At 44.4% G+C, this 22388-nt stretch overlaps 12 protein-coding genes across 12 annotated transcripts; 6 read left to right on the forward strand and 6 right to left on the reverse strand.

The window, feature by feature from the left end:
- Positions 1-108: 108 nt before the first annotated feature.
- On the forward strand, positions 109-1091 carry VTP01DRAFT_825 (uncharacterized protein; the record flags this gene model as incomplete). The annotated part of the gene is made up of 3 exons (XM_069387350.1): positions 109-119; positions 210-520; positions 901-1091. The coding sequence occupies 3 exons, from the start codon at positions 109-111 to the stop codon at positions 1089-1091; spliced, it is 513 nt and encodes a 170-aa protein (XP_069245245.1).
- A 210-nt stretch (positions 1092-1301) lies between these two features.
- Positions 1302-3002, forward strand: VTP01DRAFT_826 (uncharacterized protein; the record flags this gene model as incomplete). The annotated part of the gene is made up of 4 exons (XM_069387361.1): positions 1302-1359; positions 1433-1695; positions 1752-2729; positions 2796-3002. 4 exons carry the CDS (start codon positions 1302-1304, stop codon positions 3000-3002), a joined length of 1506 nt encoding a protein of 501 aa, XP_069245246.1.
- A 271-nt stretch (positions 3003-3273) lies between these two features.
- VTP01DRAFT_827 (uncharacterized protein) lies at positions 3274-5111 on the forward strand (the record flags this gene model as incomplete). Its single annotated transcript, XM_069387372.1, has 4 exons — positions 3274-3361; positions 3689-3971; positions 4031-4184; positions 4248-5111. The coding sequence occupies 4 exons, from the start codon at positions 3274-3276 to the stop codon at positions 5109-5111; spliced, it is 1389 nt and encodes a 462-aa protein (XP_069245247.1).
- A 778-nt stretch (positions 5112-5889) lies between these two features.
- Positions 5890-7819, forward strand: VTP01DRAFT_828 (uncharacterized protein; the record flags this gene model as incomplete). The annotated part of the gene is made up of 6 exons (XM_069387383.1): positions 5890-5944; positions 6002-6121; positions 6247-6439; positions 6628-7118; positions 7200-7558; positions 7622-7819. The coding sequence occupies 6 exons, from the start codon at positions 5890-5892 to the stop codon at positions 7817-7819; spliced, it is 1416 nt and encodes a 471-aa protein (XP_069245248.1).
- Positions 7820-7939: 120 nt separating this feature from the next.
- Positions 7940-9511, forward strand: VTP01DRAFT_829 (uncharacterized protein; the record flags this gene model as incomplete). The annotated part of the gene is made up of 1 exon (XM_069387394.1): positions 7940-9511. One exon carries the CDS (start codon positions 7940-7942, stop codon positions 9509-9511), a length of 1572 nt encoding a protein of 523 aa, XP_069245249.1.
- Positions 9512-9677: 166 nt separating this feature from the next.
- VTP01DRAFT_830 (uncharacterized protein) lies at positions 9678-11082 on the reverse strand (the record flags this gene model as incomplete). Its single annotated transcript, XM_069387406.1, has 3 exons — positions 9678-9953; positions 10180-10287; positions 10684-11082. The coding sequence occupies 3 exons, from the start codon at positions 11080-11082 to the stop codon at positions 9678-9680; spliced, it is 783 nt and encodes a 260-aa protein (XP_069245250.1).
- Positions 11083-12209: 1127 nt separating this feature from the next.
- On the reverse strand, positions 12210-12728 carry VTP01DRAFT_831 (uncharacterized protein; the record flags this gene model as incomplete). Its single annotated transcript, XM_069387417.1, has 2 exons — positions 12210-12479; positions 12543-12728. 2 exons carry the CDS (start codon positions 12726-12728, stop codon positions 12210-12212), a joined length of 456 nt encoding a protein of 151 aa, XP_069245251.1.
- Positions 12729-13379: 651 nt separating this feature from the next.
- VTP01DRAFT_832 (uncharacterized protein) lies at positions 13380-13781 on the forward strand (the record flags this gene model as incomplete). Its single annotated transcript, XM_069387428.1, has 1 exon — positions 13380-13781. One exon carries the CDS (start codon positions 13380-13382, stop codon positions 13779-13781), a length of 402 nt encoding a protein of 133 aa, XP_069245252.1.
- A 156-nt stretch (positions 13782-13937) lies between these two features.
- On the reverse strand, positions 13938-16512 carry VTP01DRAFT_833 (uncharacterized protein; the record flags this gene model as incomplete). Its single annotated transcript, XM_069387439.1, has 5 exons — positions 13938-15337; positions 15415-15546; positions 15623-15719; positions 15773-16060; positions 16249-16512. The coding sequence occupies 5 exons, from the start codon at positions 16510-16512 to the stop codon at positions 13938-13940; spliced, it is 2181 nt and encodes a 726-aa protein (XP_069245253.1).
- A 614-nt stretch (positions 16513-17126) lies between these two features.
- On the reverse strand, positions 17127-18099 carry VTP01DRAFT_834 (uncharacterized protein; the record flags this gene model as incomplete). The annotated part of the gene is made up of 6 exons (XM_069387450.1): positions 17127-17335; positions 17404-17536; positions 17610-17670; positions 17752-17852; positions 17936-17965; positions 18031-18099. The coding sequence occupies 6 exons, from the start codon at positions 18097-18099 to the stop codon at positions 17127-17129; spliced, it is 603 nt and encodes a 200-aa protein (XP_069245254.1).
- Positions 18100-18365: 266 nt separating this feature from the next.
- On the reverse strand, positions 18366-21193 carry VTP01DRAFT_835 (uncharacterized protein; the record flags this gene model as incomplete). Its single annotated transcript, XM_069387461.1, has 12 exons — positions 18366-18479; positions 18534-18644; positions 18706-18953; positions 19005-19217; positions 19277-19447; positions 19512-19581; positions 19633-19740; positions 19802-20260; positions 20316-20564; positions 20626-20877; positions 20930-21020; positions 21078-21193. The coding sequence occupies 12 exons, from the start codon at positions 21191-21193 to the stop codon at positions 18366-18368; spliced, it is 2202 nt and encodes a 733-aa protein (XP_069245255.1).
- Positions 21194-21532: 339 nt separating this feature from the next.
- Positions 21533-22148, reverse strand: VTP01DRAFT_836 (uncharacterized protein; the record flags this gene model as incomplete). The annotated part of the gene is made up of 3 exons (XM_069387472.1): positions 21533-21814; positions 21886-21999; positions 22068-22148. The coding sequence occupies 3 exons, from the start codon at positions 22146-22148 to the stop codon at positions 21533-21535; spliced, it is 477 nt and encodes a 158-aa protein (XP_069245256.1).
- Between the last annotated feature and the right edge of the window lie 240 nt (positions 22149-22388).

Genomic DNA, 22388 nt, shown 5'->3' on the forward strand with positions numbered 1-22388 from the left:
TGGACACGATATTCAGCGCACTACAAATGAAGGCTTTCTCCTTTAAAGGAGGTCTGCAAAATTTGGTGCGCATTATCCTGGATCGCCTTTCTCACCTCAGAAGCATCAATGGGATCAAAGTGAGTGAAGATCCAACTGATGCTGCCTTGTTCGTACGCATATGACTCAAAACTGTTCCGTCGTCGAAAACTCACAACCACTTTATATAGCGCAGAAGCAAAATCTCTAGCCACTTTGCAACGCCTAAACGATAGTCAGACTTTGGCTGGTATCGATGGCATACAACGGATCCATGTGGGTCCTTCAGTTGACCTGTTAATTCGCATGGATGATGATGTGGATGTTGGATGCGGAGAGTCTAGCAAGCCTGTAAAAAATAAGGAAACAGATACCAAAACATTGACGGAGGGTGGAATTAAGGGTCCGAAAACCGCCCAGGACATGCTCGCATACCTTAAGCATGTAACTTACGATCAAACCACCACTCGAAAGTTAAAAGTCATGGTCTTGATCACAGCTGGTAATCAACTTGCATTACTCAGCCATACATATTACTCTTTAAAAGGCTTGACATTGCAATTACTCCGAATGGATGCCCCTGCGGGTTATATGTAATCGCTTGTCCAAAGAAAACCGCTATCACTGCCAAAGCAGGTGAAAAAACTTCAAGAACGCCCTTCCGATTGTCAAACAGCTTGTCCAAATTAAGGTGAGAATTGATTGTGAACTCCTTGCTCGTGTACTTCAAATGGCATCATAGCTACTTGTAAAGGAAACTGTCGATTTGCTGCGGTTAAATTGTGAACAAGATAGCACAATAAAGCTTCCACCATCTTCAACTATGGCAAAACAATAAAGATATGAAACCTGTATCTACAGTGGAAACTGTCAAACTCATAGATCTGAATTGGGCGCCATATAATCAAAAGGAAGATCCATTTGTGTCTACATGGAATTTTATTGCTTACGCCTTCTGCATTTTCACTGGCTTCTTGCTTCTTGGCAACTCGACTAGCTGGCTCGTTTTCTTTTGGTGTGCCTCGAATTCCTTTGACTCGAAACCATGGCTGACCCGTATCCACTGTAGCTAACCAGGTTCTCTTGGCCGACTCAATTTGGGAGGTGCGACTCATATTCATAAAGATAACCCAGCCAAATATTAGCATGGCTCGAATTCTGAGCTGCATTGTACCAGCCAAGACCAGCCAAGACGCCTGCGCCTACCCGTGTAACATCACTTTTTCTTTTTAAGCTTTGTTCCACAGGTTTTTATGCATCACCTCTTTCCTCGTTCCAGAACAATGCAGCCTACAGATAATTCAAGGAAAGGTTTTGACCAGCAACAATCTGATCCTGATGGTTAGTCTTTACCATCGGTTATACCCTTAACTGCCACAGACGCATCGTTAAACAGACACATTATTTGATATAGATTTACCGCCACCGTACTCCCCACCTGAAGCAAATTCTCTTTATAACGTACCAACTGCTCCGCATTTGAGCGATATTCGATATAATGATACCAAGATTTCTCATCCAAGTTCGCCTGATGATCTTCCAACTTGTCAACCTTCACGGTCTGACACTGTGCCCGATGCATCGCCAGTGAGATCAGGAAGCAGCATTGGTAGTATGTCATATGAAGCCAGCAAAAGTCGAAGGCGTAACCGATGCTGCGGGGCTTCATGCAAAAAGGTTTGTCCTTCACAGAATTTTGACTACACAGTTGAATGGACTGATTATGATGCAAGCCTGTACATATCAGCGACTCTCAACGAAATAGCGGGCAATCGATACCACCGTCGTTTGTGTTTCCCCAAGACCTGACAATTACTATAAGAGGTTTCATTAATGGTGGGCGTATTAATATCCTCCAACAAGATGGCCATGAGTCATTTGGCTGCGTCGAGACAACAGTGGATGCTTCCGATCGTGTTTTGGAAAAAGCCACTTACCGTCTGGATCGCGGTCAAGAAACAATTTTCGATATCAAGTTTCCTAGTGCTTGGTTCTTCTCATGGGGGGCGCGCGTTGAGATGACGATCAAGATGCCATATCATGCCAATAGCTTGATAATCAATACGTCAAACATGCCTATTGAGGTGGACAGACGCACAAGTCTCGATGTGCTACACTTGAGGACTAGCAACCAGAGCATCAAGATTAAGGATGACTGGGACGGCAAACGAATAAGTTTGGAGACTACCAATTCATCAATCAACACCGATCGTGCAAGGATTTATGCAGAGGAAGCAGTCGACTATTCGACGACAAATGCAGAGATCAAAGTGGACAAGGTCATCGTCTCTGAAGGAGGCAGTCTATATATTAGAACATCAAACGCGAAAATCGAAGGCAGAGAACTGCGAGCCGGCTCATCTCTCAAATTGAAAACATCAAATGCAAAAATTGATGTAGCGTACATTTCTGCACAGAACGGCACAGCGCACATCCAGACTTCAAACTCGAACATCGAGGCTCAAGACATCCAAGCACAGTCAAAAATAGATCTGATTACATCCAACGCGAGTATCAATGTTTCGCATCTCAAAAGTCTATGGATCGATGTAAAAACATCAAACAGCGGCATTGACCTCGGAAGAGTTCTTGTAGCTGATAGAATTACCGCAGAAACTTCATTTGGAAAGCTCAATGCCAGCGTCGAAACACTATCACCGGATCTATATGCCTCATTTATCACATCATTTTCCAAAGCAAACGTGCATATGGTAAGAGAACCAAGCAATGCATGAGATGTATGTATGCGTTTGACTGTTGACATATATCCATCGTAGCCTATCGACTTTCAAGGCAGATTCGATGTAACTGGCGATGATGCTGAGATTGTCATTTTGGATGTAAACGAACTGAAGTTCATAGTCAACGATCAAGGCCACAAACAAGGCTTCAAACGCAGCGACAGACCAGGTGCTGTCTTCGTCAAGACAAACAATAGCACTGCCCAGCTTGCTTTTGATACAGCAGCCCATTTCCCCAAATAATACAATACCTTTTCGTTGTATAGTATGCAGTAGTATTATATAAAGCTGACGATATTGTTGTATGATTTCTCGTTTAATCTCCTTGGAAACACTACACAGAGGGGTAACTGTACCTAGTCAGAGCGTTACACTTTACTCAGTAATATCTTCGACTAAACAACAGCTGAATCAATACTCTAGTTTACAATTTTTTGTCAAATTATACAGCTAGAAGTAACAAAGTAAAAGGATCTGAGGAAGTTATGTACACTTCACTGAGCGACTGTAATCCATGATGACATGCTTACTCGTAATTCGACAGATGGTCATCAAGCTTGAGGCTATCTTGGCATCTACACCCAGGATATGGGCTCACGAAGGTCCTATACATTCAATTTCAATGCGTGATAATGAATTCGTGTTAAAATATCTAAGCAAACCTTTACCTGCCAAGTTACCAAGAAGTTTCTTGGAAATGCTTGTGTAACGAGTCGTCGGATGATTTATAAGTCTTTCAATGCGCCTATTTTCTCAGGAAGGCTCTCTTTTCAGTTTTGTTGTTATGCTATCAAACATAAAACACACAGATAACAGTAAGAGTCGAATAGAAGCCGAGTACAACGGTCTGTATACATGATAAGAATACTGCATGCCATTTTCGAGAAAGAGAAAAAAGAAGGACTTACGAGATTATGTACTGTCAATAGATTCACCTCCACCTTACAATTCTGCGTCTTCTCATGCCGTTGACGAAACTCCTTCCGCACCATATTTAAATGATATCGAGCGTGCAAAGCCTCCAACCTACGGCTCCGTAAACCAGTATCCAAACTACTACTTGACTTCACAGCAATCTGCTCCACAGAATGTATCCGGTGCTCCATTTGTTAATCCTACAGCTACTAATGACATGCACATACCAAACTACTCGTCGATTTCCTCACCTGCGCAGCAACATCAAGTGCCACATCGAACTCAGGAACATGCTGCGTCCCGTCCAATCTATAATGGAAATGGATACATATTTGCTTCGGATGACACGCAAAAAGGTCGACGACGTGGTATTCTTTGCGGTTGCAAGCTGATTTCCTTACATTGCTGCTGGGACTCCTTTTATCGCAAATCATCATTGGAGCCACGGACGAGAGCTTGGCTGATTTAGTAACCGTACCACTCGATATCGAGTTTTCGCAAGACCTCAAGGTTACACTAAGAGGTCCTTTTAGAAGCGGCCAGATTAGGATCCAATCTGTACAGGATCCCTAGCTAGCAGGAAAAATCGAAGCAATTGTAAAGACACCGCGAAAAGTGCTCGACAGCTCCTCAATGCAGGTGGATCACGGCATCGAAACGCATTTTCAATATCACTTCGTCAATGAACATTGCACCATGAATGGATGGTCCCGGTTACCATGCGTTGACCTTGATATGAAAATTAGCATGCCATTCAATGCCACTAGTTTAGTACTAGACACCACGGACTTACCTGTCGAGATTGTTGGAAGGATGAATATCGATAATGTAAATCTGAAGACAACGAATGCGAAGATACATATCCAGAAGGACTGGAAAGGCAAACAACTCACGCTGGAAACTACAAACGGAAAGATCGACGCAGCAGACTCTAGCATCGAAGCATTGGAATCTGTGACACTCACGACAACAAACGGGAATATCGCCTTCGGAAGGGTGGAAGCAATTGCAAATGGCAGAGTGCACCTCAAAACAAGCAATGGCAAATTGCAAGGCCAAACCATCGAAGCCGCCTCCAACGTTATGCTGGAATCGACCAACGGTCAAATCGATATCACGAAGGTGAATTCACTGAAGGCTGCACTGCACGCTAAGACGACGAATGGAAAGATTACATTGCGGGACCTTCGTGCAGCAACGAATATACTTGCATCGACCACAAACGATGCTATTCATTTGAATTTCATATCAGCTCCGTCAGCATCAATTAAGACAACGAACGGCCGGATTGATCTGGATCATATTCAAGTTCAGGAGCAACTGAATGTTGAGACATCCAACAGCCAGACTCGGGCCACAGTAGATAGTCATAGCTCAGATATTCACGCCAATTTCAGGACGTCAAATTCTCCCATAAGCGTTCTAATGATAAGCTAAAGTCAATTTGTTGTACAACGCAATAGTCGTTATGCATGGTAGTAACCTCGATATATAGCCTTCGTATTTCACCGGGGAACTTGACGTATCAGGAGGGGATACACAGGTCAATGCTCCTGATAACGATGACTTACATTTCGTAGTCTCGACTACGAAGCACAAACGCGGTTTTAAAACTAGCAGAGTTCCTGGACACGCCAGCCTTGTAACGAGCGGTTCCGTAGCGGAGCTCTCCTTCATTATATAATAAATTAAGAATATCTATTGCGTCTTGAACTTTTGCATTTTTGCCTACTTCTATTTATGGCCCATTCTTAAGCATTGGTGCGATCTCCGAAAAGGGAAGAGTTCGGTTCATTCCGCTGTACGAATGCATGTAGCATCAAAAACGAGTCCTAATTGTCTAAACTTTGTTTTATCCTACCCACTCTCCAATCATGTAGATAACAATCTACGCATGTAACATTGAGAAAGGTGACGTCTGCTCTATTCCTTCTTTGAGTATTCATGTAACAACCTATACGCATCTGCAATTGACTCTTAGGTACCATTTGATCATTGTAATATATGTTAGCCACAAAAGATATTTGTTTTTACATATTCGATGCAAAAACGAAGTAGATAACTAACAGATGCTGCTGCCAAGCTCGGACATGAGCCAAGAAAGAGATGTCTGTGCTGCAAATTTAATAACGGAGACCGCCAAGTCTAATGTGACACAAGCCATCGAAACCTTGAGTGCATTTCTAAACTTCTTGTCTTCCTTTCTCCGTTGAAAATGTTTCCGCACCGTCGTCATAACTGGGAGTACGAGGCTCAAAAGGAACTGGATGGTTTGTTGACACGTAGTATCATCTTATGACCCATAGTATTCACAGTTTAGGCATCAGATCTGCCACCGCCCTACAACTCGGTCCATACCGAACCGTTCGAGACCCCTTCAGCGCCACGTTTGAGTGATATCGAAAGCACAAAGCATACGACGACGGACAGAGAGCTCGCAGAGCCCAGTTCTAGCCGATCTCAACCATCTTTCTTTTACCCATCTACCAACCGCCTTTCAGGGAATTTAAGCAATGAGAATTACTTCAGGCCAACGAGGGATACCACGATCATGTTCCTGACTATTCAACAGACTCTCGACTCCATACTTCGCAACCAATTTCATCCTCATCATCGTCACTCCTGTCGCAGTCATTACCAGTACAACCGTCACTAGCTACTCCAACAATGGCACATCAAGAAGAACACGAATTGTCAATGACAGTATCTCCATCATTTGAAGCACCGCAAGAAGAACATATGACCTCTGCAGAGCCCTTACTCGGGTAATTATCATCGTCCAATATACCAAAAAAGGGGAAAAGAGGATGCCGGCCAAAATGCTGCAATTGCTGGTATCGCATGACTAGGCGCAGTAAATACGCCTTGTTTACATGTCTGTTTTTATATACATTTTCTTCGCAGTGAGGCCTACCGAGTGCAGACCTGATATGATTGTCTCGAGACCTATTAGTTTCGACGTTACTCAAGATCTCAGGGTATCCTTGAAAGGCGTCTTATCGCGAGGTCGAGTAATTATTCAGCAAGCTCAAGATCCGCATCAAGGTGGTCGCGTAGAGTTGACCGCTTACGGACGAGAAGGCTCGCTCGGAAATGCAAAGTATAGCCTGAAGCAGGACCTTGAGACTATGTTTGAGTACGATTCTCGCACAGAGTTCTTTACCTGGTCCCAATGCATCCGCGCTGAAATGTATATCTACATGCCATACAATGCCACTAGTCTTGTGCTGGAAGCAACTGATGCCACAGTGGAGCTCGTGTCAAACTCAACTATCGAGTTTGTAGAGATCAAAACGAGAAATTCTATGATCGCTATAAAGGATGATTGGACCGGCAAACATTTAATATTGGAATCTATCAATGGAGAAATCAATACTGTAAATGCTCACGTACGGGCAAAGGACTTCGTAACAATGACAACTACAAATGGTGAAATCCAAGTCGGTAAAGTTGAAGCACTGGATGATAATGAATGAGTATGGATCAAGGCGAGGGATGAAGTGATCACGGGCAACGTTATCGCAGCACGTTCCGCAATTACCTTGGAAACATCAAATGCAGAGATCAACGTGAGAGGTCTCGTATCCGTCAACGGTTCTGTTCAAGTAAAAACGACGAGTGGAAAAATCACATCCAACAAATTGCAAGCAGCGACTAACGCGGATATCCAGACGACAAATGGTGGCGTCAGTATATCCATACTTGCAGCAAAATCGGTCCAGGTCATGACGACTAACGGTCAAATTGTCTCGGATCACATCCATGCTCAAGATAAAATTAACGTTGAAACATCTAATGGCGAGCTCAATGCCGTGGTCGACACGATATCCTCCATTGTCGCTGCTAGGTTCAAGTCCTCCAATTCACCTGTTTTCGTTCAGATGGTAAGCATCCGAGTACTCATAACAGCTTGCATACAGCCAAGGTGTATAACCTGATATGTGTAGCCTGCAAGTCATTCAGGGATGTTTGAGATGAAGGCTCACAAAGCTGGAATCACGTCAGCCAACTCTACCGACCTCCAGTTTGACCGGGACGAGAAGACGTATAAAAGCGGATACAAAACTAACCACAATCCTAGCTATGTCATTGTAGAGACGTCAAATGCTGTAGCAATGCTTTCGTTTAATGTAGCTAAGAAATAAGTATTGTAAAAGCGTACATGTGCAGAAAAACTGATAAGAACCCAAAAATTTGTGCATCATTGTTGGGCACCGCTTGATCTCTTGCAGTACAATACAGCCTTGTCTGGACCTGTCTCTTCAATGGTTTCTCATTCCCACAGGCGTTTTGTCGCTGCAGCGCTTTGTATAGCCTTGGGTTTGTTGTACCTCGTCATCAGGTACGGTCACAGTGATGATCGAGATTTCAGGCACGATTACACGGAACCATCAACTTCACACTCAATACAAGATACGGACGTGATCGCAGTTGAGTTCCCCAGCCCGTTTGCACTCCATCAACCAACACCAGACGAGAAATTCATCACCTACCTTCCACATTCGGGCTTCCACAACCAACGCATAGAACTCGAAAATGCTTTTCTCCTAGCCTCCTACCTGAATCGCACACTTGTCCTTCCTTCCGTCTTTCTGGGAAACCCGGCCATGCCATGGCTCAGATTCGAAAAGATGTACGATAGACTCTTGTTGCAAACAAAACGTGGACTTGAACACTGTCCAAAGATCGAGTCAGATGCGCCGTTACCAGCCGAATGTCTCAACTATTTTCGATGGACAGCCGTGCCGTGGACGTTCTTCTACGATCTATCAACAATTCAGCAGCATATCCGTATCATATTTCGGGAAGATCTGAGCTGGGAATGGATCCAAGATAACCTCAACGTCAAGCAGAAAGATATTTACTTTATGAAGGACATGTCGCCATATGATTTTCGTGTATATGACAAGCCGGATTCACCAACTCCCTTGGGCAAATTTGTGAACCGACTTGATCTAGCAACTTTGGAGGCCATCGAGGAACGTGTCCTGCATTTTGGTTCTGTCTTTGGAACGTATCGAGTGCTGGCACAAACAGAGCAACACGCAGAGCTACTGAAAATGCTACGCTCACAAATGATCTTTCGAAACCCAACGCTGATGGACACGGCGTCCCGGATTGTGGACAAGCTCGGCGGCGTGGGCAATTTTGTCGGTCTGCATATCCGCGTTGGAGATGGCCTATTTAAAGTTCGCGCAAGCATCCATGTTGATGATATGTACCACAACCTTGTGGACCAGTTCACTGATTTAGCGGTCGATCAAGTCGCGTACTACGAAGACTACAAGCACGACCAAGATCGACAAGAGAATGATGAATACGAAGTACGACAACTACGCGATTTCAAACCGGTTGAGGGACAGTTGGAGAAGCCTATAAAAGTTAATCACCCTCCTCAGGAAGCCTTGGCAAAGCACTTGGGCGAGCAACCGCCGGATCAGCTAAGACTTTCCTGTCAAAAACCGCGCGACAGCGTCACAGCAAGGTTCTCCAAAACAGTTATCTACATTGCAACAGATGCGCCTTCCCCCCGTACCAACCCTCTTTTGCGCAAGATATACTCGACATTCTCTTGCGTTTTCGATTTATCTGACTTTTCAAGCGACTTGCATGATCTCAAACGCATCCAAGTGACGGAGGAAAAGGTAAAACTGGAATCATACCTTATTCCTATGGTCGATGCCGTCATCGCTGCACAGGGCCACACATTTCTCGGAACGCCCGGAAGCACGTTTAGTAGCTACATTGAACGCCAGTTACATCCTGTCTACACCGGCAAGGAGATCAAGGTGATGGGCACTGGATCAAAATCGAAATCGGCGAAAAAGGCCTCTTGATCATCCGAAGGCTGAAAATGGCATATCGATTTTCTTTTGAAATGCTCGTTTCACCTTCTTTTCCTTCATTTATTTCCGACAACATTGAATTCATTTGCACGCTCTAATAAACGTCGCCGCGATACAGCGGATGACAATGAAACAAACGAAAGGAATTGACTCCGGTTTAGAAGCTTTCTGATGGCGGTTCCATTTTGAAGCCGTTGATTCCACCGATTTCAGGTTGTTCAATATTTGATGTTCGATGGATATCACGTTGGGTTAGAAAAGGTTGGTGGAGAAACTTAGCAAGCACCCTAACGAGAGCAGATTCTGCAAGCAATGGCTTCCAGTGGAAGGGGTGGGATGCCATAATTACTATGACAAACGGGAACAGAACTTTGATCCATCCATTGTTACACAGATGCATTTGGCATGCAGCGCCGGTTGTGGGCTGCTCAAGCTAATCCACAAGAGTAAATGGCTCGTTCTTGTTGGCTGCAAATGCATTTTCAAAAAAGGACCAACCAGACATACTTTCCATCTTCCCCCCGTTAACCATCCTTATCACATCCACCGCTTGTTGCTAACCGATAAGAGCAGACCATAGATGAACTTTTGAATATATTGGCATCATTTGTGAATAGTACGCGTCGTAGAACAGTATCTGGAAATTCGGATCGTTTTACCGAGAGGTTCCAGGCGCCGGATGAACCGGCGTCCATTTCCGGTTCCGGGATTGCCAATATCTTGCTTTTTGACGGCCAAGAAGGCTCAAGCTGCCGGCCATGTGCTTCCTACGTGATCGAGTGTTCAGAGTCGTAGATTATATGATTGTTTCATAGACCAATGGTCCTAGCGGTTGCTGCGAACTGGCGTGCATAACAGAGCTTATGATGATACGCCATGTAGCACCTCATGACCGTTTACCTTTTCTTCATTCACTACCCCTACCATTTCTTCTTTTGTATATCATTTAATTCAACCAATATCACGCCATGTGCTCATTCTCGGTTTGCTTTCAAATTTTGCCATAATTGGTTATATATTGTCGCTTATATATGAGCATAATTTTTACGACGTTTAGAAAACGAGATTACAAGCAAATTTTGAAAACTGTAATGCACATTTTATTGCCACTGCGATGATTCAAGATGCTTATAATCAGTATCAATTTAAGCTTCCTCAGCTGCCTTCTTCTCCGTCTCGGCTTCGGCTTCCCTGGTGGTGCTCTGCTTTGAGGCTGATTCCTCGTCTTGACTTTCCTCGTCAGCCTCGGATTTGGTAGACTTGTTCTGTGTTGTTGCTGTTTCTGTTTCCTCTTCCTTTTCCTCTTCTTCCTGGGATTCTTCATTTCGCTTTGTTAAACTTGCACCGGAAGCATTTGATCGGGTCACCTTGCTACGCGCGTTTGTATCCGAAAGAGCAACCCTTTCGAGTTCTTCCTTGTTTCCAGTTTCAGGTAGTATTTCTCCTCCTTTGGCATTGGTAGACAAACCAGCTTGTTCCGCCTCTGAGTTGCTGAACTGGATGGCTTGTGTGCATGCAATGAGGGTAGCAAGACTTGCAAAGAGAACAAATGTGGTACGCATGGTACTTCAGTGAGAATATATGTCAAATCAATGATGAGAGAAGTACCCGCAATGATGCTATCGGCTTTTATACTTTTTCCTCGCGAAGAGGTCTTGTCTTCAGGAGAAGATAGTTTGCAATAACTTTACAAATGGTGCAAAGTACAGTAATTTATCCTTTCCTTTCTCCTAAAGAAATAAATTAAAAGTCTCCAGTTTCCAGGACACCGAATGATACCTTAAAAAGTTAATTGTGAACAGCAGGGTTCAAATTATCTTCGCAAACCTCTACTGTATATCTGACATGTAAGGTTGTTTGAATAGGAATTTTGCATGCAGCGTCAGCGTCGCAGTCCATATTTCTATCCTGTCAAAAGGTACGCATACCTTACAGCTATGTAAATAAAGCTACATGTATCCGTCTTCTGGTCCAAAAAACCGTACATATAGAATATTTAGAATGTTTCCACGCGGAAGCACTCGGCTCGTTTCGAGGTTTGTTGCATTTTCTTATCCGTAGCACCGTGCTGTTGGCTGTTGGTTCCTCTCCTCCGTCGGTATTATCAATCGACGTGCAACAGGTCCTGGAGAATACGCATCAAGTTTCTTACGGGGGTTTTGCAACATTATGTTTCTGATGTATGTGGGGTCATAATAATACAATGTCTGAATCGTTGCTGTCTGTTTATCATGATACAGCCTCTTAATATGCGCTCCTGTTAGGAGGACTATTCCCTATTTGTTCCTACTTATGCCACTGGGTACATAATCATATTATAGTTTCCATGTTTTTCGTCCAACATGTGACATAGCAATCGGGATCTGCTATTCATATTCTACATTTTATCCGTTTGCAGTCCAGGATTGCAATCAATGACTATATAAAAGACATTTACAAAATACAGATTTCAAGCATCCGTAAATATTACGTGGCACTTCATACTTTTGGCTACAAGCCGCCATGTTTGTATGCATATATTCAGAATCATGTTTATTTACAACTAATTGCTGACTTGCTGTTTAAACTATTGAATCCACTTTTTGTTGATATCAAAGTTTTGCGCTAAGGCTTGCAGATGACATTTTCCTTATTTCTGGCGCTACTAATATGAGGATGCAGAAGATTTGGATGGAAGTTTCCACTTTCTTCAGTTGAGTAGAGAAATGGACATTTTAGGATGCTGAAACTTGAACTTGATCTCCTGGACTTCGTCTGCTCGATCTCCATTTGTAGTAATAGATACATTTGCAGATCCATGACAGCCTCCATTTTTGGCATTGTGGTGTCGCCGCAAAGCATCCATTCTGGCAAAAGATCGACGGCAAACTTTGCAAGCAAATGGTCGCTCGCCGGTGTGCAACTTTTGATGCCGCTTCAAATCGTGTACTCGCCGAAATCTGTGTTCACACGTTTCGCACTATGCAGCAATGGACGATAGTGTTTAGTGGCAAGAAAAGATGGCTTTGCTCGTTGTGAATACCTTGTATGGCCTAGAGTCTGAATGGATCAACCTGTGGGATTTTAGGTTGTGTGCACGACTGAACGATTGAGAGCATAGATTGCAGACAAAACGTTTCTTCCGTTCGTCCCTTTTCTGTCCGAGCTCCAGTATAATTTGCTGATTCATATCTGTATATAAGGATAGATGAATTGTTTCAGGCTTCATAGTCGTATTTATATATACGTTGCTAATCCCCCAGATAGGACATGTTGTCTTGAATAGGACTCTACTCAAGCTTTTCTTGGCTTGAATGTGGCTCTGCTGACCGCTGGGCTCAAAATGGCTTTTGCTTTGCAGACGCTATAGGAAAAAAAATGGAATGTTTAGCTTAGATACTGCTCAGCCTTCTCAGGGTGCTCTTGGTACGTCTTCTCCGAGATAGTAACAAAGTTTTTGCCACTCTTTGTCGCCGCACCAATCCAGTAATATCTGGTCGTGCAACGGTGGGCGAACGACGGCGCTGGGACCTTGCCAGCATCTTACTAAAAGAAACAGGAGAGGATAAATTTATTTAAGGAGCTACAGAGCGGTCGAGACAACGGATACAGGGCACGATGCACCGAAATGAGCTTGTTTACAGCTTTAAATGGATGTTGTTCCTATTGTTGCTTTCTACTCATTCATAACAATTTCCTGTGTCACAACAACTATTTTTGTCACACCTCTATTTTTGTACTTGGGGATCTTCAAAAAAGCTTTTCAAACTTGGGGCAACGGTAAAGTAACTCTCTTTCTCCATTCCTTGCACACTTTTTTATTCTTTTTTTCAACTTTACGATTCAATCCCTTCCAATCTTTTTTTTTTTCACTCTGCACATGGACTCACGAGGACTCAAGCGCAAGCGCAGCACAGTAAAGAAAGTAGTGCGCTTCTTGATTGAGTCCCCAGAAATCATCTACACCTACTCGTCTACCGAATATGACCGAGGCGCCTCACCCACGCTGTATAAGCTGAATCCGATAATACCCAAGCTATCTCTCGATATCCCTGAGTTCGACCCGGACTCTAGCAGCAACAGCAGTAGTCCTGAAACGCCTGGCGATTACGACGAGTGTCCCTTTGCCTCCAATGTCCATAATAAAAAGCTTCGTCCTAAACTTTCCATCGACACGAGCATGTGCAATGGACCACTTTTCTTCACCAAACTATCAACGAACCACAGACGCACACAAACAGAAGAAGACAGCGAGTACTTGGTACCCATGTCCGCCGTCTAATACCCCAATCCTCACAGTCCAGCTAACCAAGCAAGCGTCAATCAATCCGATATTCTCTTCTGTCTTTTCCCTCCTAAACTCGTTACTGTATACATAGTCTTTCTTACTTTATTTACCAATAGATATACGTTGAGTAAAAAGATTTGATTTCGTCATCTAATGGTTTAATCCTATTACACCGGTTACCCAACCGCACGCCATTTTGAAAACTGTCGTGGAGCCATGCTGTTTTGAGAATCTCAGGGCAACCAGACTCGAGTTCGGCGATCGAACCTCGAATTCTATTGTGAAAATTGCCATACCATCCTTGTTTTGGCTTCGCGTTACAACCGGGTGATGCTCTTCTTCAGGGCGCTGCTGCTGCTTTGAGCGTGCAAAGAATGAAGTCGTCATGGAGGATGTAAGATGTGAGATAAGGGGCATCGAAAGTCGCTTCAGTCGATGCGGCTCCTTCTCAGCGTTGCTTCCAATTGAAGACGTCGTCGCTGACGTAGCCGTGGAATAGTTGCTGTTGCGGCTAGTACGTCTCCGGACGTTGCTTGACCGTGGCGGTCCCTGTTGATGACCATTCTCTCTTGCCTGCTGGTGCTGACAGTCTTTCTTTGGGGTGTCGCGCAACGTCATTACACAAACAAGCCGTGTAGGTGTTTCTTGGTAATAGCTTACACCCATAAGTTGGCATGTTTGCTTGACAAGAGCGATAACGTTTCCTTTATCGTCGGCTACTAAACGCTGCTGCTGTTGCGATTCGACATGCTCGACAGAGTCCACACTTGAAACAGACGATGTAGAGGTGCTATCGGATGACGACAGAGATGGAGGCCCGGATCCACGTCTCGTAGATCGTCCCAGATGAAAATAGTAGACTTGATCCTTTGTGAATCGCTGCAGAAAGCTTATTTTTTTATCGTCACCGGTGTTGCCTTTAAACCGGAGACTGAGCGGCGATCGGATGCTCAAGCTTTCCCAACGTTCAGCCGATCGCATTCCTAGCTTGCGTGCCCTAGCTTTGATTGTTTGAAGCAGCTCTGAGCGCAAGAGCTCAATGGTCTGGTGCTGATAGTGATAATGATGTTGATGGAAATAATGGTGATGATGATAGTGTTGATGCTGCTGCTGCTGCTGCTGAGATTGTGTCGTGCTTGTTGAATTGTGCTTTGTAGGGATTACAGTGAAATATGTTGATGGGTTTATCGGATGGTAGATAAGCGTCCGTTTGACCTCGTTTTCGACTTGCTGACTACGCTCCAAATCTTTCATGAACTGACGTCTTGCACGGCGCTCTCTTTCTGCTCTGTCAGTACTGCTGACCTGCGTCTGGTTATCGTCGTCGCCAACGATCTCGTCATAAGCTGTTTTAGGTACGTTTGCAAACGGGCAAGGTAATTTGCCAAAATTAGTCAGCCACGGATCGTCCTTCAGAGCCTGTCGTACAGTCATCCGCCGTCGTCTATCCGTTTGTAAGCATTTCCGTATGGTCGTTTGCAGCTCCGGACTAAGTCCCTCTGGCATAGGATAATTGCAACTGCAAACATCCTTTTTGAGTTCGCCGACAGCTAACGATTATAAGAGAATAATTGGTAAGATTTAGAACCATATAATGTACCAAGTTTGTATGAAACGAAATACTTGCTGTGTGCATGAGAGAATGGCTCAAAACCCGCTGTCATCCTAAACAAGGCAATTCCGAGGCACCAGCAATCCACCTCGGGTCCAAAGTATTTCTGGCCAGTGATAATTTCCGGACTATAGTACAGCATAGATCCTATCGAGTTAAGATGATTTTTAATCTAACCTGTTCCGACAATACATACATAGGACAAGGTTTAGACTGTGCTTACCACATATCGTCTTCAAACGTTGTAATCCAAACCGGTTCCCAAGTCCGAAATCGGCAAGTTTGACAATGCCATCCGGCGTTATTAGGATATTGGGAGTCTATCAACGTTTGTTGAGTTACATAAATAAGGGGAAACGGAGATCCTGCATACTTTAAGGTCACGATGGACCACCCAGCGATTGTGACAAAAGTAAACTGCTGAAACCAACTGCCGGAAAAGATGACGCGCCTCATCTTCTGTCAATGCGCCGCCCTTGCGATTCAAATACTCGTCTAGGTTCATCCCTGGAATATATTCCATCACAAGAAACAGCGAGTCGCAAGTTTCAAAGGTTTCGTAAAGTTTCACAATATTTTCATGATCTAGCATCTCCATCAAATAAATTTCACGGACCAAACGTGACATGACTCGGTAATCGTGCGCTTGCTTGTCGATGATCTATAAACGGGTCGCAAATAAAGCGAGCTTTATTAAATTACTGCATGGTGAAATGGATATGACATAGTAAAGGAAGAGAGAAAGAATACGCGTATAAACCATCGCTCTTCCTTTTCTGTGCAGATTGCTGCCTCTCTCAGATCCATCCAACCCCTTATCCCCTCGTTTCCACCCTCCGTGGATCATACCTTGATAGCGACTTGTTTTCCAGTCTCTACATGCTGAGCGAGGACAACCCGACTGAACTTGCCGTTTCCGAGGGATCCGACGAATTTGTAGAGTCCAATTCCAGCCAGTAAAGTGTCTTGGTTGCCCTCTGGCGCCGTGCATGAGGATGTAGAGGATGGTGTCGTAGTGGCGCCATTTGGCTGAGACTCGGATCGACTGGGCTTTGGCTGCGGACGGTGTGCTTTGCCGCGTCTAAACGAGAGACTAAGGCTCTTTACTGGCATGGGGTAAAAAGGGTGGAGGAAGGGAGAAAATAGGGGAAAGAAGTGGGAAAAGAGGAGTATTAATGGGATCTCAGTCAAGGTTATTTGCTTATTCCCCACCCCTAGTTGCATCACTGGGAGGCAAACAACAAAGAAAAGGCTGCTGGATGAAACTCGCCTGCACCTCCTTCCTGCATATCGGATGATCCACGTGTCGCATGCATTCCCTTTGGAACGAGTGGCACCAGAATCTACCGGCTGCTACCAACTTTGGACCGCGACACAAGGGACCCCCTTTTGTGTTTGATAGACACACATATACAAATAAACACATATGGTACAATCATATCATGTATTGTTTGTGCCTCATGCGCTCAGATCAATTTTATCTTGAAGCGCTCGCGAAAGTGTGACAAAAGCAGTAATTTAATTCTCACTTCGATGTATCTTATTCTCTTCATTTCATCTCCGTCTATCCGCTTTTTCTTTTCCTTTTGCATTTACACTGAGTCTCATATGCTCGTTTCTTTTTCTCACACTCAAGTAAAAAAAGTCATCCGTGCATATGCATATGCATTACATCGGGCGCTGTGACAGAACGTGGCAGAAGACAGTCTGAATGCAAATTTGGTTTATTACATTGCCAAGGCAAGAGCGGCGACAGCGGCGCCGCCAGCAACGGCAAGCACTTGGGAGGTCAATTGCATACCGGCGTTCTCTTGAGAGGATTGTGCAGCTTGGCTTGCAGAGGAGCTAGCGGAACCGCTAGACTTGGAGCTGCCGGTGGCGACGGCGGCTGACTTGCCAGAAGAGGCAGCAGCGGCGTTGGTGTTAGCACCGTTGGCTAGAAGAAAAGTGCAAAAATCAGTCATCAGTTCGTTAACTGTGTATTCATGTTCTTCATATACATACAGGCGACGGACAAGGGCTTGGCAGTGCCGTTACCGACAAAGTTGAAAACGCCAGAGTACGCCCAGGTGTTGGAGGAGGATTGTCCAATGCGGATCCAGTATTTGCCAGCGGCAAAATCGTTCAAGGGGTGGATCTAATGCAATTGTCAGATGATTCCATCCACTCCCTAGCAAATTGCATCAAATCTCTCGTCACAGTGCACTTACATCGTAGCTGTCAGCAGAGCAGGCAATAGGAGTGCCAGGGCTAGTCACGTAGGCAACCATGCTGGAAGGAACAAACAATGCGTATGGATAAGTACCCATGATCAACAACAGCATGACGTTATTCTTGTCCATGCAGCCTTACTTGGAATTGCTGGCATTTCCATTCATCAATTGGATGTCACACTTCAAGTTGGCCTCCTTGGTGGTGTGTTTCCATGTGATGTTACCGTGGCCACCAGCTTGCTATATGAATCGGACGCTTCTGTCAGTTTCCTCCCTCAGGTACGCAGGAAGAATCCACCTCCCAGTGGAAAAAGAATACATACCCAGGTGCTGTCTGCCCAGGGAGTAACGACCTAAGGCATCAATTAATCAATTGCTGCTCACGTTCCCCTTGATAGATTATTGAACATGTACGTACAGTAATATCAGCAGCAGCATTTGTAGCAGCAGCAACTACAGCAAAAGCGGTCAAAAGGAATGACTTCATGGCGTGGAATTAAGGAGTATGGGACTAGGTGTCTAGTGAGGTAGTAGTAGTAAATGAAAGGATGGGGTACAGGAGCAAGAGAATTGTTAGGAATTCCTTGATCGATAATTATATATACATCCTGAACAAACCCTCTTTATTGGGGATGCACGGTGACACGAGCGGGTCTGGCGGGGTGGACGAACAGAGCAAAACAAGTGGTGTAGCACGTTTTTCCATTACAGAAGTATTTTCCTTTTGGTAAACAGAAAGGTATGTAAGTACAATTATACTGAAAAATGGGCTAAGATCTGCTCCTTTTCTGGAGAGATGATCGCTAGACATTGATTAACGGACACTTGCAGCGGTGCAGCTTGATCAATTCGATAGCTTTTGTGTCCCTATATCATTCTGTGAGCAAGCAATGTTTCACCAAACTGCAGCTTCCGGCATACCTTACTCGAGATTGCGCAAAGGAATTGTTTGCCAACCACGCTGTCCAAGAAACCCACTTGTGTTTCGTACGACATAAATTTAAACTGTTGAGCGGAGATATTAAGAAGTGTCTGGTCGGATGGCATGCGCGTCAGCTATCGATTTGACGTTTGCGGCAGCTCCAGTCTTTACCTCTTCACATCCAAACGCCCTAAAAAATGCACACGTATCGTCATGTAAAATCCATTCTATCCAACACTCGTCGTCCTGAGGTTCTGTTTGGTTCTCGGGAAAAGACAATAGAGAGCCTTGTCTGCTCCGAAATGTCTGTACAACCTCGTCCTCCGATATTAATGCCTTGCAAAAGTCGCACGTCCAATGGTCTGGAATTGCATTTTCACGCTCTTTGCACCGTCGGACTGCTTGCAGACATACTTTATCTATTTCATATTAGGGAATGGAAGCCGCTGTAACCCGAATTGATGGCTTACGAGCTTCAAGCACCAGCAGCTTGCCTAAATCCTTGATCTTGTCCATGCCTTTATCGTCCTTGCTTGACAGCAAAGGATGGACTTTCGTGCGAGAGCGAATTTCCCATCCGACTACATACACTGCATCTTGCCATTGATCCCGATCCTCGATATCACAGTACGAAGTAATTTGTCGAAAGTCATTGCTAACCAGTAGGGCCTTCAAGGTTGACACTAACTTTGCTTGTCAAGGTGGGAGCTCCTACACCAAATACAGCTAGGTTTTTCCTTACCATTGAAGATTTCAGTGTTGCTCACGTCGCTTCCATTAACGTACCAAATCGGTCCCTTGGCACTTTTGTGTAGAGAAGATGTGCAAAGACCAGTCATCAAAACATACTGCCCCGGCCGTAATGTCCGTGCGTTGTTTCCAATATTCTCCCAAAACGTAATATCCGTTTTTCCTGTAAGTTTTTATGAGTTTCATTGCGGTCGGCAACTATTCCTTGGCAATAGCACGTGGGATACCTGTATTATCGCATACCCTCATGGCGTATCGGTCCATTCTTTTGCCAGTTCCATCTCGATCGAAAGGGTTCTACTTTAGATTTAGATAGCTGCCAGTAGCATTCTTGTATGTTCACCTTACATTGCTAGCAAGCGCAAGCACTCGGCAAAATATCGTGAGATTTAGCATTCGTGGTTCGATGTCATCAATGAATATCCTATCAGGATAGCTTGCGCAGTCCAAAAAACCCTGTGCCGATAAATTAAATGCATACTAACTCATTTGGGTAAATTTTACTCGATATACCAACCTCTTCATCCCGTTCAGCTATACTGGCCCTCACTGGTTTCTCCCATTGGCTTAATGACAATACATCGCTTGCTTCACTACCTGATCGATCAAGAGGTACACTGCGGGCATCCGACTTTGCACATCGTGCTTCATGCGCCTCTTTGCCAGACATATAAAATAATGTGGTATCATTCGTATATTCGAATATAATGTCTGAGCGAGAATCCTGGCTTTCTGTGGTGTATGGTGGGAATCCAGGGTTGTAAAGGCCAATGTAATCGCCACGTTGAAACATGCTAGCAAAATGTGTCTGTTCGTCGTAGAGTGATAAAATTGCCGGTTCGTTGTCGCAGGTCATGTCAACCACAAAGATATCTGTTCTCCGAATTCTTGGATATGCTTCAGCATCTCCAGATATGACATCTTGATTAGAAACCTGATTTGCTGTTATATGTACCCCTTGCTCAACATGGATGATCTGGATATCGACATAAGCTAACGTCTCGCCTCCACAGTTTCAGCTTGCATCTCACCTTGAGCCATAGTTTATATACTCGCCGTTTGTGAGTGTTATTCATCCTCATGGGCGCTGATAGGAACCGCAAACAATCACAAAATACAGTCTGTATAAATGCCTTATCTTCCCGGTTCAAAACAAAAAGAAGAACAGGTGTTGGAGGTACCAATGCAATCCGCAAACTTCGAGGCAAAGCTTCATTGCCATATTCGTTATTAATAGGTGTGTTGATCCTCGGTCGACAAAAGAAACGTATTTTCCGATTCTACGTAATATTTTGTTCAACTCCTTTTATCCGTATTACCACGTAGTCGACAACAACATACCTTGAGTAAAGGCTGTTTCATGTTTAGTTGTGCAGACGAGACCCAGGAATTAAATTTGGGATGCAAAAGCATGTCGAGCTTCTTGGATGTTTTCTCGTCTTTTGCAGTTATACGGTATACATTTGACCCAGGTATCATCTCCCAATCATCTACAGTGGCTTCGACTGGAATCGAGTGCTTGGTATGATAGACTGACGATACAGTGCCAAATTCCTCATTTTCGGCAATATCTGCATCATAGGTACGTTCCCACTAAGATCTAAATTAGACACAGCAAAAGCTAGCGAATTGGATAGGGCCTTACTTCAACTTCCAATTCTCCAAGCACCAGGGACTCTGTCACGCCGGCCGAGTATTGCAGTAGAAGTCGCGCAAACCTTACGGCCACCCAAGACCTGTTGACTTTCTTAATACCAGGTGTACAAAGAATGCACTGTCAAAGTCTCTCGTACCAGGGAATTTGTATTGGCTGATTCCGGGATCGTTTCTGAGAGCTACATTTCGCCTTGTTGTGAAAAATGAGTTGCAGTGTCCCCTTCAAGCGATCGACTGCATCGCAGAACTCCATTCTGAGCGTCAAACTTGGCAGACAACGCGCACAAACGCGTCGCGTCTCCTTTAAACATAACTTGCTCCCCGCCAGCAACAAAAATTGTGGAGTTTTTTCAACCAATTCTTAATAGGTATTGCTATTATTGGTATCCAAGTCTCCATTAATATCAGCCTCATGATATGAAAGAAAGGAAAACAATCACATTTCCAATTACACTATGCAATGAAACGGCGTTTTATTGATGATATATGGGGCAGGTGAAAAAAGCGTTTGGCAAAAGAAGCAGGAAATGGTAGAGAAACGAAAAGAAAATGATGGTAGCTGTACATGTATAAAGTTGGCAGTCTTTTCCTTCTAAGACATGTCCATTTGGTCGAGCTTCTCTTCTTCGACCTTTGCGGCTTGCAAGCGTTTCTTGGCTTCCAAGGGCGCAAGTTCGATGTTTTGTTGGACAACCTTGAGGTTCTCGGCCTTCTCTTGCTCCTGCTTGCCAGCCATGCGGTTCATGTAGAATGCCCGTTCACGCTTAGCACGGATCTCTTGCACACGCTTCATGGCCTTAATAGTAGTAGCCATGAGGTTACGATCATATCTGACAGGCACGTTACGACGCTTCTCGAATTCGAAGGTGGAATCCTAAATAAATGTAATCATGGCCGTTAAGACGGATTTGCTTCAGCAGGTAAACAAACACAGCATAAACTTACGATAACCATTTCCTTGCCACTGGCCTTTCGGAAAGCCTTGGTCCATCTGACCTTACGAGGATTACGCTTCATTTTAAAGTTCTTGTGGCATTTCGATCGGCAGAATCGGAAGGTCTATCAGGAAAGCAATGTATTAATTTAACAGGCATGATCGTCCAAGATCTTAGAATTTGATGCTGTACCTTCGCATCGTTGCGCACAAACATTGTTCCATGGCCAGGGTAACAGGGCCCTGAGCAAAAATAGCAACGATCTATATGCATCTGTGACCGATTTGACTGTAAGAAAGTTGCAGTGCTGGTTCCCTCTCCGTCTCCCAAATATGCGCCAAGCCACCTGTCCAGGCACGAGGTGATCGGAGAAGACAAATTGCATGCTGCATGAAATTCGATCGAGCTTTGCAAACTCCTGTTGAGCTCCAAGGTGAATGTGCACCGTTTAGAAAACTCGAAGCTCGCTTGACGAAGAGAAATATAGTCAGTATAAAACTGAAGTTACCAACT

The sequence above is a fragment of the Rhizomucor pusillus genome, assembly GCF_041956525.1.
Source record: "Rhizomucor pusillus strain CBS 183.67 unplaced genomic scaffold VTP01scaffold_1, whole genome shotgun sequence".
Lineage (NCBI taxonomy): Eukaryota > Fungi > Mucoromycota > Mucoromycetes > Mucorales > Lichtheimiaceae > Rhizomucor > Rhizomucor pusillus.